This window comes from Protobothrops mucrosquamatus, unplaced genomic scaffold (assembly GCF_001527695.2).
Source record: "Protobothrops mucrosquamatus isolate PMUCROS unplaced genomic scaffold, P.Mucros_1.0 scaffold2458, whole genome shotgun sequence".
Taxonomy (NCBI): Eukaryota; Metazoa; Chordata; class Lepidosauria; order Squamata; family Viperidae; genus Protobothrops; species Protobothrops mucrosquamatus.
Window position 1 is genome coordinate 242007 of NW_015388530.1, and position 16701 is coordinate 258707.

Genomic DNA, 16701 nt, shown 5'->3' on the forward strand with positions numbered 1-16701 from the left:
GGCATTAAAAAGGTTGAGAACCACTGTTCTAGTACATTGGCACGGCAGTTAGTTAGCGGCGTAAGGGCTCACCCATGCTCATCTTGATTGGCAAATTTTCCCGGCTCGCGGCTTCTACTAAGTGTCTTCTAACTTCCATCAAACTTTCCTTCTGTTTTAGATTCATTAAGGACTCCCACAGAGCTCTAGCAGCTGGTTCTCTGTTAACAAAAGGGAAAATGTCCAAGTTTACATTAGCATCTGTTAAAAAATCAAACAGGTTTTTCCTAACTTAAGTGATTTCCATATTGCGGAATGCCTATGTATTTTAAAGTACAGAAATATTGTTCAGCACAGTACAAAGTACAGAGAAGAGCAACAAAGATGATTAGGGGACTGGAGGCTAAAACATATAAGGAACGGTTGCTGGAATTGTGTATGTCTAGTTTAATGAAGAGAAGGACGAGGGGGGACATGATAGCAGTGTTCCAGTATCTCAGGGGCTGCCCCAAAGAAGAGGGAGTCAAGCTATTCTCCAAAGCGCCCAAAGGCAGGACAAGAAGCAACGGATGGAAACTGATCAAGGAGAAAAGCAACCTAGAACTAAGGAGAAACTTCCTGACAGAACAATTAATCAGTGGAACAACCTGCCTCCAGAAGCGGTGAATGCTCCAACACTGGAAGTTTTTAAGAAGAGACTGGACAGCCATTTGTCCGAAATGGTATAGGGCAGGGGTAGGCAACTTTGGCTCTTTTATGACTCGTGGACTTCAACTCCCAGAATTCCTGAGCCAGCATGGCTCAGCTTGGAAACTTCTCCCTTTCCCCTCAGCAATGCTGGCTCAGGAATTCTGGGAGTTGAAGTCCACAAGTCATAAAAGAGCCAAGGTTGCCTACCCCTGGTATAGGGCTTCCTGCCTGAGCAGGGGGTTGGACTAGATGACCTCCAAGGTCCCTTCCAACTTTATTATTTTATTTTATTTTATTTTATTTTATTTATTATATTATTATATTATATTATATTATATTATATTAATTATATTATATTATATTATAATATAATATAATATAATATAATATAATAATATAATATAATATAATATAATATAATATAATATAATATAATATAATATAATATAATATAATATAATATAATATAATATAATATAATATAATATAATAAATATTATATTATATTATATTATTATAATATTATATTATATTATTATTATATTATATTATATTATATTATATTTTATATTATATTATATTATATTATAATATAATATAATATAACATAACATAACATAACATAACATAACATAACATAATATAACATAACATAACATAACATTACATTACATTACATTATATTATATTATAAACTTTTAAAACAATGGCTGCCCTGGTTTTTTTTGGGTAAGAGACTAGGAACCGATAACATATCTATAAACATGGTTTTACTACAAACTGAGGGTTTAGTAACAGCAACTGAAGTCAAAGGTCAGGTTGAAAACCAATAATTTTGATTTACTATCCCTGCTCTATTTACCACTTAAAGACTGTTTTCCTAATTTACACTGAGCCAAAATTTCTAGCAATGTTCTTAAGGATTTTGATTTGAAAAATGAAAATATGCCGGACCGCAATTACCACACATATGTGCTGCCTTGAGCATAAACATCACATTGTGAGGATTAGAGCCAGGGTTTTTCTAGGGCACCTTTTTTTGGAAGAGTGAAAAAGCAAATAAAAACTTTCTGGGAAACATTTGGCTTTTATATATGCAATGGATTTTTTTTTAAAAAAAACCTAATTTCCCTCTTGCTTGTTTTCATTTTTCAAAGACGTGAACCGTCCTGTGAAAATGGACTTGGAAAGGGATCCCAGTCAGTCTTGCTTACAAAAGGAGTTGTGCATGTTCACACTCAACTTTTTGACTCAACAACAAATATCAGTCCTGTTTGAATAAATCGTGTGTGATATACCTCGTTGTTATTGGTGTTTTTTTTTAAAAAAAGGCTTATATAGTAATAACACAATTTACTTTTAGACAGATGAACAGACTACAATTGCATCCATCTCTAATGCAATCTCAAATTTATTCCAAAACACCACATAATTATCTTTGCAACTTCTTCATTTTAAAAAAGAATATTTGAAAAGCAAATAAATCCAGCAAGGAATACTAATTTCATTTACACTGACCGTTCTGAAGTGAATGGTATTACCGTAGTGACTTTGTTTTACAGTAACTCTTAATAAAGCAACTAGGGTGACTTCTATGTGCTTTAGGTCAGGGGTCCCCAACCCCTGGTCCGTGGACCAGTATCGGTCCGTGGCATGCCAACAACCGGTCCGCACAAACAAGCAAAGCCCCATCCGCGGCATGTAGGCAGCACACAAAACCACGCACTCTCCGGTCCGTGGGAAAACTTTTCTCCACGCAATCGGTCCCTGGTGCCCAAAAGGTTGGGGACCTCTGCTTTAGGTAACTTGTTAAGATAGCAATTCTGTATACAGCAATGGGGAATAAACTTTGTGAACCCCAGAAAGACAGTTCTGAATTAACCGCTATTTGCAGCAATTCTTCTGTGTTAATTGTAAGGTCTATGGTCAAGCTTTGGTACTTTCCGTTTAATTTTAGTTAGCTATTTTTATCAATGAGTTAAAGGCTTTGTCAATTCCTGGGCACAAAATCCCTGCTATTTTGTGGCAACAGAATTTATGCACCAAGTTTACATGCAGACATGCAAGCATCTTTGTTTTCCAACAAACAAGAAACAGTCTGATGGAACATATCACTTGAATTTAACCCTAAATGTCTCAGAATGCTCCATATGTACTACTGGTATGATGATGATGATGATGATGATGATGATGATGATGATGATGATCATCATCATCATCATCATCATCATCATCATCATCATCATCATCATCATCATAAAGTTGGGAGGGACCTTGGAGGTCATCGAGTCTAACCCCCTGTTCAGGCAGGAAACCCTACACCATTTCAGACAAATGGCTGTCCAGTCTCTTCTTAAAAATTTCCAGTGTTGGAGCATTCACAGCTTCTGGAGGCAGGTTGTTCCACTGGTTAATTGTTCTAACTGTCAGGAAGATTCTTCTCAGTTCCAGGTTGCTTCTCTCCTTGATTAGTTTCCATCCATTGCTTCTTGTCCTGCCTTCAGGTGCTTTGAAGAATAGCTTGACTCCCTCTTCTTTGTGGCAGTCCCTGAGATATTGGAACACTGCTATCATGTCCCCCCTCGTCCTTCTCTTCATTAAACTAGACATACCCAATTCCAGCAGCCGTTCCTTATATGTTTTAGCCTCCAGTCCCCTAATCATCTTTGTTGCTCTTCTCTGTACTCTTTCTAGAGTCTCAACATCTTTTTTACATCGTGGTGACCAAAACTGGATGCAGTATTCNCATTAAACTAGACATACCCAATTCCAGCAACCGTTCCTTATATGTTTTAGCCTCCAGTCCCCTAATCATCTTTGTTGCTCTTCTCTGTACTCTTTCTAGAGTCTCAACATCTTTTTTACATCGTGGTGACCAAAACTGGATGCAGTATTCCAAGTGTGGCCTTACCAAGGCATTGTAAAGTGGTATTAATACTTTACGTCATCTTGATTCTATCCCTCTGTTAATGCAGCCCAGCACTGTGTTGGCCTTTTTATTACTTCAAAAGACCCAGAGGCTGTGCATCTGTGTTCTGATTGACTTTACTAGAGCAAATTGACTGGGTTTGGGCTATAAAAGAATTCTGGAGGATATCAGCCTGGGGGAAATTTTCAAAGGAAAATTCTGAAAAGATCATTTTTCAGAATATTTGCCAAGTTCTGAGGTCATTTAACAAAGTAAAGGGAATTCAGGCCAGGAACATTTTTAGCAAATGATAGTGAGTAGTTCCCAAAGATTTTAAGGATGTTTTCTGAAGATTACAATATGTTACATCAACGTTTGGTTTTGTGCTTTATTTCAAATGATGTCCCTTGCCAGCATAAATTCTGTTTCAAGTAGCATCTTAAATAGAATTTATCCTGATCTGAACTAAATGCCAACTGGAGTTCGCTTGGAAATTCACAGGAAACTTATGATAAACTGAAACTGTTTTACTGAAAAATGGAGTTATGTGCTGAACAGTGATTATGGATTTAATTAAATGTCAAACAAAATGGTTCTTGGGAAATATGTTTATATCCCTGTGAAATGAACTTTCCCAAAAGTAGTAGTACATATGTGACTTCTGGCATAGGCTGGTCATATTTACAGATTCACACAATAAACCTATGTCTTAGTCAAAGTAATAAGAAAGGGATCGTGATAAGAAAATGCCAAAATATAGTACTGTCTCTGCATATACATTTCCAATATTCTGTCATTCTCCATTGCAGCCAAGAAACAAATAGCAGACAGGCTTTTCCACTCAAGAAGAGATTTGATTCTTAATTAATCTAGCAAAGCAAGGAATGAAATTGGTTCACATCAAGCATCCAAAGTGGCAAATATAGGCTTTTAATTTCACCAATCAAAGCAAATGATTGCTTTTTATTTCTTTGGAACTGTACTGAAATATGGGTAACATTTTTATTGCATAAAATCGTTAGAAGAAAAACAAGTATATACATTACATAAACTTATTACCAATAATTATTAAAGAAAAATACATACATTAAAAAGCTAACAAAACATGCATATTTACTCTCCCCCTCCTATTTATCTCTTGAAAATATTCAAATTCAAAAGATATGATCAAGTCCTCTTCCTTGTCTGTTTTTACAAACAAACGGCTGACACTTAACAAATGTAAGTAATTCACTGTTGCAAATCAAGTGTTTCCCAATGTCATAAACAGCCACTCCTAAGTACAAAATATCCACCATTCTTGATGGCTTGGTAGATTCATAATGCTTGTGTATATTGCACAGGATGAATATCCTTAATCACAATTATTCTTATTGTAAGGCAAAAATACCGAATTGCTGACAGAGAAGAAAAATCATTTCCAGTTATTATTAGACAACTGGATGATGCAATGAGATGAATCTGAAAAGTAACACACTGAAGGTAATAGTGTTTGATAGATTTAAGTCAAGAGTTAAAAATGGAGTAAAAATTGTACATTATTCATAAGTGAAAAAATGGATGAGGTGATCCGGACGGCCTGACTGAACTATATATCTCCAGCTCAAATGATATAGCTGTATATGTGGCAGGATTGGGTATGTCTAGTTTAATGAAGAGAAGGATGAGGGGGGACATGATAGCAGTGTTCCAATATTTGAGGGGTTGCCACAAAGAAGAGGGAGTCAAGCTATTCTCCAAAGACTTGAAGGCAGGAAAAGGAGCAACAGATGGAAATTAATCAAGGAGAAAAGCAACCTAGAACTAAGGAGAAATTTCCTGACAGTTAGAACAATTAACCAGTGGAACAATCTGCCTCCAGAAGCTGTGGGTGCTCCAACACTGGAGGTTTTTAAGAAGAGACTGGACAGCCATTTGTCTGAAATGGTATAGGGTTTCCTGCTTAAGCAAGGGGGTTGGACTAGATGACCTCAAAGGTACCGTCTAACTCTGTTATTCTGCTATATTGAATATATAGCTGTATACAGCTTATATATCCACTCTGTCGTCTGCTGCTGAAGTCTCATTTCAGTGCCTGGAGGCTTGTAAAACTAAATTTCCAACTTAGGAAATCTTAGCTTCCAAAGCATCTAACAACTGTGGATATTCAAAGACAGCCATGGCATCTTGACTTGAACAAGCATCCTTTCTCAGGTAAACAAAACTTTAAAGTGTTTTAAAACTAAGTGGGCCCAAATGAAAGTGGTGAGAGACCAATTTACTCCAAAGCACAATTTTTGCCAGCTATTTTGAAACCTCTAATGTCAGTTTTTCATTACTAAAAGGATCAGAGTTCTCTTCATAACCTAATATATATCATATCGGCGGTTGGCACTACTGGGTCAACATTGTCTGGGATGCAAAGGGTTAGGCTAGTTACTACTTGGATCCAGAGAATGTCAGGCTGTTGGCTAGACCGGGAAAGTCATAAAGCATCCCAGTAGACAATATTTGTCAGGAATTTGGGTGAAGATTGTCACATAAATTTGTAAATTACTTTCGTGCAGTCATTAACCAGCACAAGAAAATTGATATTCAAATATCTAAAGCTAAATTGACAATGTCGGGATAGTTATGAAGACATACAGATTTTTTTTAAAAAAATGGCTAAAAGACAACATTAAACCAGAATATGCTAAACAGTTTGCTCACACTTCACATATATAGCAAGAGGAAATTAAAATTAGCAATCTGAATAGTATAAACTTGGCATAGCAGTATAAAATACAAATACTGTGCAAATACTTATACACATACAATAAAGGCACACATACTCCCTTTCTCTCTCATTCACCCACATGTATATTCTGAATAAAATTATCCAACGGAAATTTAAAAAGTTAAACTTCTCTTACACTGTCAAATCGGATAAATATGTACCGTAAGTACAATAGCTGACACAGCATGTTCACTCCAAAGCCAGGGGTTAATTTTAAGCATGAGCCACTTCTGGCTATCCATAGTCAGGCAGGTTTGATTGTTCTAAATCAGGGGTGTCAAACTCACAACGTCACATGACGTGTCGTGACATGTCGCAACTTTTTTTTTTGCCATTGCCGGCAATGGGGTGGGCACGGGTTTTGCTATGATGCAGTTTGACACCCCTGTTCTAAATTATTCTTTGGCTGGTTGTCACATAAAAGCCCCACAAAGGGGCTGAATGCTGAAGTTCCTTACATCAGGCAGTTGTCAAAACTAAAATAAAAGCCCAATAATAAACCCAACATTATTTTAAAAAAAACTTAAGCCACCTTTCCTAAAAGGCAATTACGGTTTACACAGTGACATTTTAAGAGATGTTTCTGCCAGAAAAAATAATTTAACAAAATCATCATCATCATCATCATCATCATCATCATCATCATCAAATACCTACAAATAGAAATAGAAAGACTGTGGCAAAAGCAAGCAAGGGTAGTACCAATAGTAATAGGCGCCTTGGGTGCAATCCCAAAACAACTGGAGCACCACTTGAACACCATCGGCATTGACAAATTCGCCATTAGTCAATTGCAAAAGGCAGCCTTACTAGGAACTGCTTCCATCCTGCGACGATATCTGTAATACCATCAAACATCCACATCTGCCTATCCCAGGTCCTTGGCAAGGACTCGATAGGTAGACAAAATGCCAAATCCAGTCTGAACATCTGGCTGACTGTACGATGATTAATAATAATAATAATAATAATAATAATAATAATAATAATAATAATAATAATAATAATAATAGTTGGAAGGGACCTTGGAGGTCATCGAGTCCAACCCCCTGCTCAGGCAGGAAACCCTACACCATTTCGGACAAATGGCTGTCCAGTCTCTTCTTAAAAACTTCCAGTGTTGGAGCATTCACCGCTTCTGGAGGCAGGTTGTTCCACTGGTTAATTGTTCAGGAAGTTTCTCCTTAGTTCTAGGTTGCTTGATATAGTTAGCTTGAAATGGCATATAGAAATAGAAGTAGAAAGTCATCTTAAAACATACAAATCACCCATGATGTTAAATTCATCTCGATCACATTCATCTTACACAAAATACTCAGAGGAACACTGGACCATTAGTCTATGTCAGGGGTAGGCAACCTCGGCTCTTTTATGACTCATGGACTTCAACTCCCAGAATTCCTGAGTCAGCTATGCTGACTCAGGAATTCTGGGAGTTGAAGTCCATGAGTCATAAAAGAGCCAAGGTTGCCTACCCCTGGTCTATGTCATCTTTATTTGTGACAATGCATCAAGCCTGACAGTAAGTGACCTGGCTTCCATCAGGAGGCACCTCCTGATTATCCTACTTGCTGAGAATTTGCGGAGCCTTAGATCCAACACATGTGGAGAGGACATCGTGTGGTTTAAAAAGTTACTATGCTACTATGTTTTTTACAAAATTGCCCCTATGGGTGTTCCCCCAAGCTTTTTTTTTTTTTTAGAAAAGAAATAGTGGCGAAGCCGGACTGGTGGACGTATGGTAAAATAGTGTCTTTCAAGTCTGGAGACCCCCATCCTCAAGTCTGGGGAAGAATTGGAATTAGAAGCTCACGCTTGTCGCTGGTTTACATATCAACGAATGAAGGAAAGATTTAAACTATAGACCAGTGGTGGCGAACCTATGGCACGGGTGCCAGAGGCGGCACTCAGAGCCCTCTCTGTGGGCACATGCGCCGTCGCCCCAGTCCTAGGCCTTCAGCTGGGTTTTATAAAACCTTTTCGTTTTAGGCCTCCGCCACCATGTGCAAAAAAAAAAAAAGGTTCAATCAATAAGTCAATTTCAACTTCTCGCGGGAAAAAAAAAAGATCTTGCAAAGTTGGAATTGATTGATTGAACTTTTTAGTCCCACCCAGTCTGCTGTTACTACCGCAGCCACGCCCAGCCAATTGGCCACGCCCAGCCAATTGGCCATGCCCAGCCAATTGGCCACACCCACCCGGCACTCGATGATGCATAAGTGGGTTTGGGGTTGCAGTTTGGGCACTCAGTCTCTAAAAGGTTCGCCCTCACTGCTATAGACAAAAAAGGCCATTGTTTTGAGTTTGCTAAAAATGAATGTGGTAGGGATGATCGTATAATTGCCAAGGTCTATAAAACGTTATTAAAATTGGGGTATAAAGTGATGTTTGAACAATGGGAGACTATGTGGATAAAAGGCTTAAAATTCACATTAAATTATAACCCCCAAGAAAATTCCTACAAAATGATGTATCGCTGGTATTTAACACCAGATAAGTTATCTAGATATGTATAAAGGTATTTCAAATTAATGTTGGAAATGTAAATGCAAAGAAGGGACTTTTTATCATTTATGGTGGACATGTGATATAAGGCAAAGAAATATTGGAATAGGATTCATATATTAATGGAGAAAATTCTTAAAGTGAACATAAAAGATTAAACCAGAAACTTTCCTTCTGGGCCTAATGGAAAGAGAACTGGCAAAAAAAAATTGGAACTCTGATTTTATATCGGGTGCTCTATGCACAAAAGTGGAAGGATGCCTCAATTCCTACCATGGATGAATGGCTACAAAAGCTGATGGAATTAGCAGAGATGGCCAAATTGACTGTGCTGATAAAAGAAAAGAACATTTGTTTCTACTTGGAAACCGCTTCTGGACTTTGTGCTTGAGATGGGAAAAAAAATGACATAATGGTTTTGGGTTTTACCAATTAGACTGATACAGAAATAGCTAGTGCATACTATTATAGAAATGTAAAAAGTTGAGATTTAATTTTAATGTCTGATTTTACAGCAACAGAATCGGAAGTCAATGCCTTTTGTTTCTCCCCCCCCCCCCTTTTTCACAGCTTTTTTGTTTTCCCTTTTTCTACTGTTGTCCCCTACTATTTGCTTTTGTATTTTCACATTTTATGTTATAAATGAATAAAACTAAATAAAATTATATACATAAAAAAGTTACTGTGCTGCCACTATCCAGAGTCTCAGAACAATTTACTGGGATAGGAATTACAGCTGAAAACAGCTGGAGGGTATCAGTTGTCTGTCCTGTTCTAAAGCATTTATTAATAAGGGGTCAGAACAGTGTTGTTACTAAATCTTCACTTCACAGCTTGACAGTAATGGTAAATGGAGGCACTTCCATCTTCTCTGTGGCTTGCTGAATTTGACAGGCTGTTCAACCTGTCTCTGAAAACACCCATGCCCCTTTCTTTTCCCTCTTTCTGGTTAACGTAACCATTCCCAATGCATGCTGTGGCTTTGTAGTTACAACGGAAGATCACAGGATTCTGGATGAATTTCCACTAAAGATTTAATGGCCACAGTTGGGAATTTTGCTCACCATGTGACCAGATTTGATTTTACGACCACTTTTACAATAATTGCAAAGCAAACCATGTGGCTGGTTAAGCAAACCACATGGTTGTTAAGCAAATCCATTCTCCTGAATGGGTCTTTTTTTTGCCAGAAATCCAGGAAAAACAGCCGCAAATTACAGTCGTGTGATTTACAGGACCCATCAACTGATCGTAAACAAGATCCAAGTGCCCTAAAGGGTGTCAAGCGAGCATGGTGTGTGTGTGTGTGTGTGTGTGTGTGTCTCAGTCTGAAGTTTGAGGATGGGTCATAACTTTGAACAGTCATTAAGCATCCGGCTATGAAGTGAGGGACCTTGGAAGTCATCTAGTCCAACCCCCTGCTCAGGCAGGAAACCCTATACCATTTCAGGCAAATGGCTGTCCAGTCTCTTCTTAAAAACTTCCAGTGTTGGAGCATTCACCGCTTCTGGAGGCAGGTTGTTGCACTGGTTAATTGTTTTAACTGTCAGGAAGTTTCTCCTTAGTTCTAGGTTGCTTCTCTCCTTTGTTAGTTTCCATCTGTTGCTTCTTTTCCTGCCTTCAAATCTTTGGTGAATAGGTTGACTCCCTCTTTTTTGTGGCAACCCCTGAGATACTGGAACACTGCTATCATGTCACCCCTAGCCCTTCTCTTCATTAAACTAGACCAGGGGTAGGCAACCTTGGCTCTTTTATAACTCGTGGACTTCAACTCCCAGAATTCCTGAGCCAGCATGGCTCAGCTTGGAAACCTCTCCCTTTCCCCTCAGCATGGCTGGCTCAGGAATTCTGGGAGTTGAAGTCCACGAGTCATAATAGAGCCAAGGTTGCCTACCCCTGAACTAGACATACCCAATTCCAGCAACCGTTCCTTATATGTTTTAGCCTCCAGTCCCCTAATGTATAAGTATACGGTCAAATTAAACTGTGATGTTTCTCTGTATCATATATGTGTATGTGGGTATCTGCATAACGGTATTTTTTTTGAGAGCTGAATGCAACTTAATTTCATTTTAATGTAGGCTAATTAGTGTACATTAAAAGTGACAATAAAGTTTCTATTCTATTCTATTCTATTCTATTCTCCTCAGCTATATCAAGGTAAAGTTTTCATTCTTAATTATGGTGTGGATACATTCTGATAAGCTTTACTGACCATTATGAAATCAGTGGCATAGTCAAACAACTTCTAGGGAGTGGAATGAGCCCACATCCCCCTGGCTATGTTAGGACAAAAGAGTGAAAATATTGGATTATGCCGTTTTCACAAACTTTAAAAACTTCAGCCTGATACAGCAAAGAATGATCTGCTTCCCACAGGCACCATCACCTTGTGATTAATGGTATTTAAATTTCCATAAGCTCACAAAACAAAACATGCAAATCCATATTCTAAAAAAAACAGTCAACACTAAAAAAACACTAAAGGTTTTTTTTTTAAAGTAATTTAAGCTTATTCCCCTATTTTATTCTAGCCCCTCAAGCTACTTTGATAAGAGACTCAACTTTAGCTGTATATTTTGGCACGCTCAGAAGACGAGTGGTTATGACTGTGGTTTCAAATGCCAAAAACAAAAGAGTTATATAGCACAAAACCAGAGAAATGTTTTTAGTCTTTCTCCCTGAGAGATTTGTAGAAGCATTTTTATTTGGCTGAGCTGTGCAAATGATTTCCTAAAGGTATTACTTTGTGAATAGATTTTACTGGTCTACCTGCCTCCAATAAGGCAGTCCTTGGCTTACGACCATTTGTTGGCCACAGCAAGAAAGGGCGTAAGATTGGGGGGAACTCGTTTAAAGCCCACATTGCTTAGCAACAAAAGTTCAGGTCAGATACAAGATGGCTTGTACCTGTGTTATAAATAATAAGAAACTTTATCGTCAGGAACAGTAGAAGAGTAGACAAAATTACCTTGGATTAAACAATGTAATAGATGGGGAAGAAATGGAGGTAGTGACAGATTTTATCTTCCTGGGTTCCAAGATCATCACAGATGGGGACTGCAGTCAAGAAATTAAAAGATGCTTGCTCCTGGGGAGGAAAGCTATGGCAACTCTAGACAGCATACTAAAAAGCAGAGACATCACCCTGCCAAGAAAAGTACGCATAGTCAAGGCCATGGTTTTCCCAGTTGCAATGTATGGCTGTGAAAGTTGGACCATAAGAAAGGCTGAGCGCCAAAGAATTGAGGCCTTTGGACTATGGTGCTGGAGAAGACTCCTGCGAGTCCCCTGAACTGCAAGGTGATCAAACTGGTCAGTCCTAGAGGAGATCAACCCTGACTGCTCTTTAGAAGGCCAGATCCTGAAATTGAAACTCAAATACTTTGGCCACCTAACGAGAAGGAAGGACTCACTGGAGAAGAGCCTGATGCTGGGAAAGATGGAGGGCGATAGAAGAAGGGGACGACAGAGAATGAGGTGGCTGGATGGAGTCACTGAAGCAGTAGGCGTGAGCTTAAATGGACTCCAGAAGATGGTAGAGGACAGGAAGGCCTGGAGGAACGTTGTCCATGGGGTTGCGATGGGTCGGACACGACTTCACAACTAACAATAACAAAGCAAATGTTGGTACTTTTAAGTACAGATCAGTTCCATGTTTAATTCTATAGAGAAGGTTTTTTATGGGTTAACAAGTTCTTCAACTAGAAGTAAACAAAATCATTTTTTTCCCAAAAAGAGATTTTTCAAGAAAGTCGCAAGTATTTTTCAACATCAAAACAACTTACAAATGTTGCCCGTTTTATAAATTGTAAAACAAGCTTACAAAAATTAAAAACAACACAATACAGTTAGTCCTCGACTTACAACCGTTTGTTTAGTGACCTTTCAAAGTTACAAAGGCACTGAAAAATGTGATTTATTACCGTTTTTCACAGTTACGACCTTTGTAGCATCCCCATGATCACACAATCAAAATTCGGACACTTGGCAACTGGTTCATATTTGTCAGAGTCACTTAACAACCAAGTTACTAATGTCAACGCTGCTAACATTGGATGTTCTTGCTTTGATAACATATGGAGATGCAGCCATTTTCCTTCTTATGTTTCACTCTTAAGAGTTAGACTTAGATGATACTGGGGGGGGAGGAATGTGTATGGGAGTTAGTTAGACATAATAATATTTTAGCGGTTTTGAGAATCAAGGTTTTTTGAAATAAGAGATGATAAGAAATGGCGGGTTGGAGAACTGGAGGGAAAGCCTGCATTTCAAACTAATTGGAGAATGTGATTTATGACTGTTAATCAGAGGAGGGGATTGAGCTTGATACTATGTGTTCAGGGGAGGGGAATTCAGATTTTGGCTTCGCCTATGTACATGCCGATGCTATGCTACTCGAATAAAGATTCTTTAAGGAAAACAATGCCTCGGAGTTCTTTGAAGAGTTTCATCTGTCAGAACCATGACAACTAACTTATCAACTGCCATGATTCACTTAACAACTGTGGCAAGAAAGGTCATTAAATGGGGCAAAAATTGCTTAACAAATGTCTCAGTTTTGGGCTTCATTGTGTTGGTAAGTTGAGGACCATCTGTAAAATGTCACCACTACTTTGCCATTCATTCTAATTTCAATGACACTGATCAGAAATTGTGAGGAAGCTTTGAAAATGTTTGCTGCATTATCGAGCATATTTGAAATGACGCTGCCTAAGATATTTTATGAGCGAAAGGATTAGGCTACGTTGATCTTACACAAGAAAGATCAGTTGAACTGATCAATTTTGACAAGGATACAGTTCTCCTTAGAGATAAAGCTAATCTTAAAATCTTTTGCAAACAAGCAAAAAAGTGTTATTTTTCGGAAGAGAATACAGGCTGTGCAATCTTGTACACGTTTTGCGTTAACTGGTTGAACCAACTTACAGTTTTGCTTTAATAGGGATTTCGATGATGAATAGCTGTAGCTGTCCTTCATAGTTTAAAAAAATCATTTACTTTAAGAAAAGATGCAGGATCACTTATTGATTTATCTCTAAAATCGATGATACAGTAATCAACATTTTATTGATAATTTAAAGAAAAATGTCAATAGATGCTTAACTGAGAAATAAAAGGGGGTTGCATGAGTTGATCTTAAAATATCTAATGGTCTCAATTTCTTCTTTAGGGTAACCCCTTTTTCTTTTTTAATACAAATGAATATAATGGCTAAGAGATATGCTTCCAGGGATCTTGAGTTTGCAGACAGTGGGTTTTCAACTGAAAACATCTGGGTATATCCCAAGGATATATAACATTCCTGGAGTTCTTCCAGACTCCAATGCTAACAACAGCTTGTATGTTTGAGAGAGGGCATGTGTGCTGGGAAGCAGTGTTACTTTATTCAGTGGAAGGTAAAAATGGATTCCTGAAGCAAGAGCCTGGTTTTTTTTAAGATATACTAATGCACTGTGATTTATTTCTTTAGAGAATGTGTTTTAAATAAACACCAGAGGAGGAAATTGCACATTTATGAAATTCACACAATTTCTCTTAAGTATTGAATATTCTTGTCCCAAAGATGCTTTTTCAAGAGGCAATTGGACTTTCTTGTTTTTCTTTGAAGACACTTCGCTTCTCATCCAAGAAGCTTCTTCAGTTCTGACTGGATGGTGAGGAATGGAAGGATTTATACTCCTTGCAGACAGCTTGGTCATTTGCATTCTTTTACAGAGTCGTTGAAGCCACTTGGGGGTTTGTCCACATCCATTTGCATCACTCAGGTGACTCTGAGAACACAGACAAACTCCCAAGTGGCCTCAACGACTCTCTAAAAGAATGCAAATGACCAGCTGTCTGCAAGGAGTAGAAATCCTTCCATTCCCCACCATCCAGTCAGAGCTGAAGAAGCTTCTTGGATGAGAAGCAAAACATCTTCAAAGAAAAAACAAGAAAGTCCAGTTGCCTTGTGAAAAAGCACCTTTGGGACAACGATGACCTGGACTGAGAATCTCCATAGACATTGAATATTCTTGGTAGGCAAGCCAATGCTTGTGCTTTATATCCTTACTCTCTTTTTGTCCCAATAAGGAATCATTCTCTGATTAGTGAAACAAACTAGGAAATTAGTGTGCCAATAACCAAATGCACAGGTATAGTATAGGGGGTACCTTGCTCAATAGTAGTAACTGTGACATGGACCTCGGAGTCCTAGTGGACAATCACTTAAATATGAGCCAGCAGTGTGCTGCAGCTGGCAAAAAGGCCAACACAGTGCTGGGCTGCATTAACAGAGGGATAGAATCAAGATCACGTGAAGTATTAATACCACTCTACAATGCCTTGGTAAGGCCACACTTGGAATACTGCATCCAGTTTTGGTCACCACGATGTAAAAAAGATGCTGAGACTCTAGAAAGAGTACAGAGAAGAGCAACAAAGATGATTAGGGGACTGGAGGCTAAAGCATATAAGGAATGGCTGCTGGAATTGGGTATGTCTAGTTTAATATAGAGAAGGACGAGGGGGGACATGATAACAGTCTTCCAATATCTCAGGGGCTGCCCCAAAGAAGAGGGAGTCAAGCTATTTTCCAAGGCGCCTGAAGGCAGGACAAGAAGCAACGGATGGAAACTAATCAAGGAGAGAAGCAACCTAGAACTAAGGAGAAACTTCCTCACAGTTAGAACAATTAACCAGTGGAACAACCTGCCTCCAGAAGCGGTGAATGCTCCAACACTGGAAGTCTTTAAGAAAAGACTGGACAGCCATTTGTCCGAAATGGTATAGGGTTACCTGCCTGAGCAGAGGGTTGGACTTGATAACCTCCAAGGTCCCTTCCAACTTAATAATAATAATAATAATAATAATAATAATAATAATAATAATAATAATAATAATAATAATAATAATAATAATAATAATAATAATAATAGTCACGGTTCCGACAGATGAAACTCTTCAAAGAACTTCGAGGTATGGTTTACCTTAAAGAATCTTTATTTGAGAAGCATAGCATCGGCACTAACACAATCAAAGCCAAGAACTGGGTTCCCCTCCTCTGAGCACATAGTATCAAAGCACAATTCCCTCCTCCAATTAACAGTCATAATTAGTTTGAAATGCAGGCTTTCCCTCCAGTTCTCCAGCCCGCCAATTCTTATCACCTCTTATTTCAATAACCTTGGTTCACACACTAGGTTCAGTATTATTAGGTCTAGCTAAACTCTCATGCACATCCCTCCCTCCAGCATCACCTAACTCTAGTTCTAACTCTAAGAGTAAAACGTAAGAAGAAACGGGTTGCATGTCCATCTGTTGTCAAAGCAGAAACATCCGAGGTTAGCTGCGTTGACACAAAGTCAACGGGGGAAGCCAGATGCACTTAACAACTGGGTTACTAACTTATCAACTGCGGTGATTCACTGAGGCAAGAAAGGTCGTAAAATGGGGCAAAACCCATTTAACAAATCTCTCAACAATGGAAATGTTGGGCTCAATTGTGGTTGTAAGTTGAGGACTATCTGTATCAAGATACAGCTTGATACATTCTTTATTTACAGGGTATTGTTGTTCTCAGTAGATGGCAGCATTCGCCAATGAACACACAAATCCACTTTCCATTTGGGAGCAGTCCTTGGTCTGTTTATATTCTGTGGAAAGGCTGTAGGATCCTTTGTTCCTTAAACAAGGAGAAGACTTAAACAGCATGGGAGGTGCGGTGTTATGTACGGCAGCCCAATACTGCCTTGTCAACAAAATATAATGAAAACGAATAAACTAAATGTGGAGATGAGTAGCTCTCTATTCCAGATGTAATCTGCAAATGCTAGTAAAGCGCCTGCCCATGTACTGCATTTCTCTTAATATTTTGTTC

General features: G+C 38.4%; 1 protein-coding gene across 1 annotated transcript in view; it reads right to left on the reverse strand.

Moving 5' to 3' along the window:
- The window catches only part of SCFD2 (sec1 family domain containing 2), a 178496-nt gene that overhangs the window by 148360 nt on the left and 13435 nt on the right, over nucleotides 1–16701 (reverse strand). The window contains exon 3 of the mRNA XM_015825043.1: nucleotides 73–200. Within this exon, the coding sequence (XP_015680529.1) occupies nucleotides 73–200 (128 nt within the window). The remainder of the gene's footprint in view (nucleotides 1–72; nucleotides 201–16701) is intronic.